Raw genomic sequence first — 2,953 nt, forward strand, 5'->3', positions numbered from 1 at the left:
CTATCTGTGTTTCATTGACTATGCAAAGGCATTTGACTGTGTAGATCATAACAAACTGTGGCTGACTCTGAGAAGAATGGGAATCCAAGAAAATGGGAATTCCGAGAAAATGAGAACTGAGGCACAAATGGAGATTTGTACACCAATGTTCATAGTAGCATTATTCACCATCGCAAGAGCATGGACACAGCTCAAATGTCCAATCACAAATGAACGGATTGAGAAATTATGGTACATTTTCACAATGGAATATTATGCAGCACATGGGAGCAATGACTTTGTAAATTATTACCTAATTTGGGAGGGACTGGAGAGCATTATGCTGAGTGAACTAACTCAGTCCCACAAGGATAAGTATTGTATAAAACCATTATTGTAGAAAGAGTATAAGGATACAAGAGGGGTGGGAGAGATTGGAAGCAGAGGGATGAGAATGTGCAGGGGGAAGGAGCCTTAATCATGGGGTTGTGCAATTTGTTGGGTGGAGGGATGAGGGGAAAAACACATTTTCTTGATTAGTGTCACATTGGGACCCAAAATATTTTGCTTAAGCATTCTGATTTTAGAGTATAAATAACATAGATGTAGACGTGGGACTTACCCCTGTCTGTGTCGTACAGGAAGACAAAACAGTTCCATTCATAGTGATCCAGTAGACTCAACAGCGCCCCCCGTAAGGAGGGCCTTAACTGCAGCACAAACTGGCTCTCCCCCTCCGTAGGAAAACTTGGTGTAATGAGGGAGATGTGTAAGGCGCTGCAGAATGAGGTCAACGTGTGTACCGACCTCTTATCATAGAGTCCAAAAATGGCAAAAACTCCTCTAGAATACTGGGAACAGACTGAAAATGAGAAAAAGACAGAAAAGAAAAGATAAATTATCAGCATGCTCTAAAATGCCATTTCAATAAAAGTCTACACTCTTTGTAATTAAAAAAAATTAATGAAACTGCTGGCAGGATAAATTACATTTAGCTACAGCTTTATCTAGCCTCCTCCTTTACTCAATGCTGCTTTTCATCCGTTGCGCTCAGCTCTCAACACATTGAAACTTTTGCTCTGTGCTACAACACATTACTACAGTATATGATTGATCAATGAATCCTTGGCCACTACTCAAAATGTCCACGTGGAGTGAGGTACCAAAGTGCTATATTATTTCTCTCTCACGAAGTCAGATTGAAAAAGGGAAAACTTGAGTAAAAGAAAGTAATATATGGTACTATATGATGATGTGACAAAAAACAAAACAAAACATGATTTGATGGGGAAAAAAGAAACCTTGGGTGACTTGTTGAGTGCCATCCAGATACTCAGAATTGACCCATAACTGACCCTTTAGCAGGTTTTGAGAGGCAGTAAATGAATACCCACCCTTTACCTGTGGAGCAGCTGGTAGATTCTAACAATCTAGGATTGAGGGGCAGGTTCTTACCACTAGTCTACATTATAAAGAGTACGAAATTTCAATGGGGACTATTTTTTTTTTATTATTCACCCGTACAAAAGGCAAGATTAAATTTCAAGGATAAAGGTCCAACTTCTTGCTGGTTTATATTAGCTGAGTCCAAGAAGTCGATAGATCTTTAAAATATTTTTCTTTCTGATTTTAGTTACTCATTTGTATTGCTAAATTCATTAACAAGCTTGTGGTATTAGGTAATCTAGACGTATTAATCCTAGGAGTAGTTCATTATGATACAAGGAAATTAGATTTTCCTGTGTTAAAGCAACAATAGGCCCTTGGAAAAATTACTTATCTTAATAAAATTTATCTTGGTATTCTAGGATGTTAGGAAACTAAGGAGTAAAATGAAGCCAGATAATTTAATAGAATCTATAAGTGTTTCTTCCTGTTTATTGAGACTCTTGAAAAGAGGGATAGACTTTAAACAATGCAGTTTTTTTTTTAAAAGAAGAAGGTAAATTTAACAGAAAATGAGTGATTTTTATCTTAAATAACATTTTTAGAGGAGTACAAGTTCTGGAAAAATTAAAACCCAACTTAAAAGAAATCAGGGTATCTACAAAAAATGGATACACAAAGGATAGCCTCAGCATTGAGATTATAGTGTAAAGGCTGAAAGCTGTACGGAAATGTTCAAATCCTAAGGTTTTAACTTATTGTCTAGGTGATCTGGGATAGATTACTTAATTTCATTTGCTTCAAATATGAATATATAATGTAGTATGGATTAAATGAAATAATACCCAGAGAACTGTCACTTTATGTGTATATAGGAAGGAATCAGTCATGGTATTTTATTAACAGAAATTGTATATATGCTTCCATTGTTGTTGTTGTTAAGTGCCGTAGAGTCATAGGCAACTCATAGTGACCCTATGAATGAAAGTCTTCAACATTTGTGTGACTTTCATCATTTCTCCAGGTTCATAGGGTTTCTGGAGGCAAGCTATTACAGAAGTGGATGCCATTCCTGCTTCCAAGCTTGTTTTAATGAGGGAGCTCCACCAAACACTGTCTGCCATGGGTAACCATTAGCGCATTTGACACATCAGTGTCACAGTGTTCAGCTGCACAGCAACCAGAGATTACCTCTGTACAGTATCTACACCAGGGCTATACGACCTAGAAGAATGTTTGAACAAAAACAGTAAAAAACAGGCCTGAGTACTGCGAATTAAAAGTCACACACCTTTGGCTTGGTAGCATCACTTTCAGTCCACTAGGCCGACTGAAAGCTCATACATTCTGCATATTTTAAAAATTAACAATTAAAAAGCTGAACTTGAAAAAAGTTGCAAATAAAGATACCATTTGACCCAGCAATTCCACTACTGGGAATATATGCTAAAGAGACCATAAATGACATCCAAGTAGATATATGTATACCCATATTTATCGCGGCTTTGTTTACAATAGCAAGGAGTTGGAAACAACCTAAATGCCCATCAACAAACGAATGGGTAGAGAAGCTGTGGTATATTCGCAC

At 37.1% G+C, this 2,953-nt stretch overlaps 1 protein-coding gene across 4 annotated transcripts in view; it reads right to left on the reverse strand.

Annotated features, from left to right (window-relative positions):
• The window catches only part of GRIA4 (glutamate receptor, ionotropic, AMPA 4), a 584,876-nt gene that overhangs the window by 332,299 nt on the left and 249,624 nt on the right, over nucleotides 1-2,953 (reverse strand). For all 4 annotated transcript variants that reach the window (XM_006887293.1, XM_006887295.1, XM_006887294.1 and 1 more), the window contains one exon: nucleotides 602-841. In XM_006887293.1, coding sequence (XP_006887355.1) covers nucleotides 602-841 — 240 coding nt within the window. The remainder of the gene's footprint in view (nucleotides 1-601; nucleotides 842-2,953) is intronic.

The sequence above is a fragment of the Elephantulus edwardii genome, unplaced genomic scaffold, assembly GCF_000299155.1.
Source record: "Elephantulus edwardii isolate Elephantulus edwardi_28Jun2011 unplaced genomic scaffold, EleEdw1.0 scaffold00056, whole genome shotgun sequence".
Classification (NCBI taxonomy): Eukaryota; Metazoa; Chordata; class Mammalia; order Macroscelidea; family Macroscelididae; genus Elephantulus; species Elephantulus edwardii.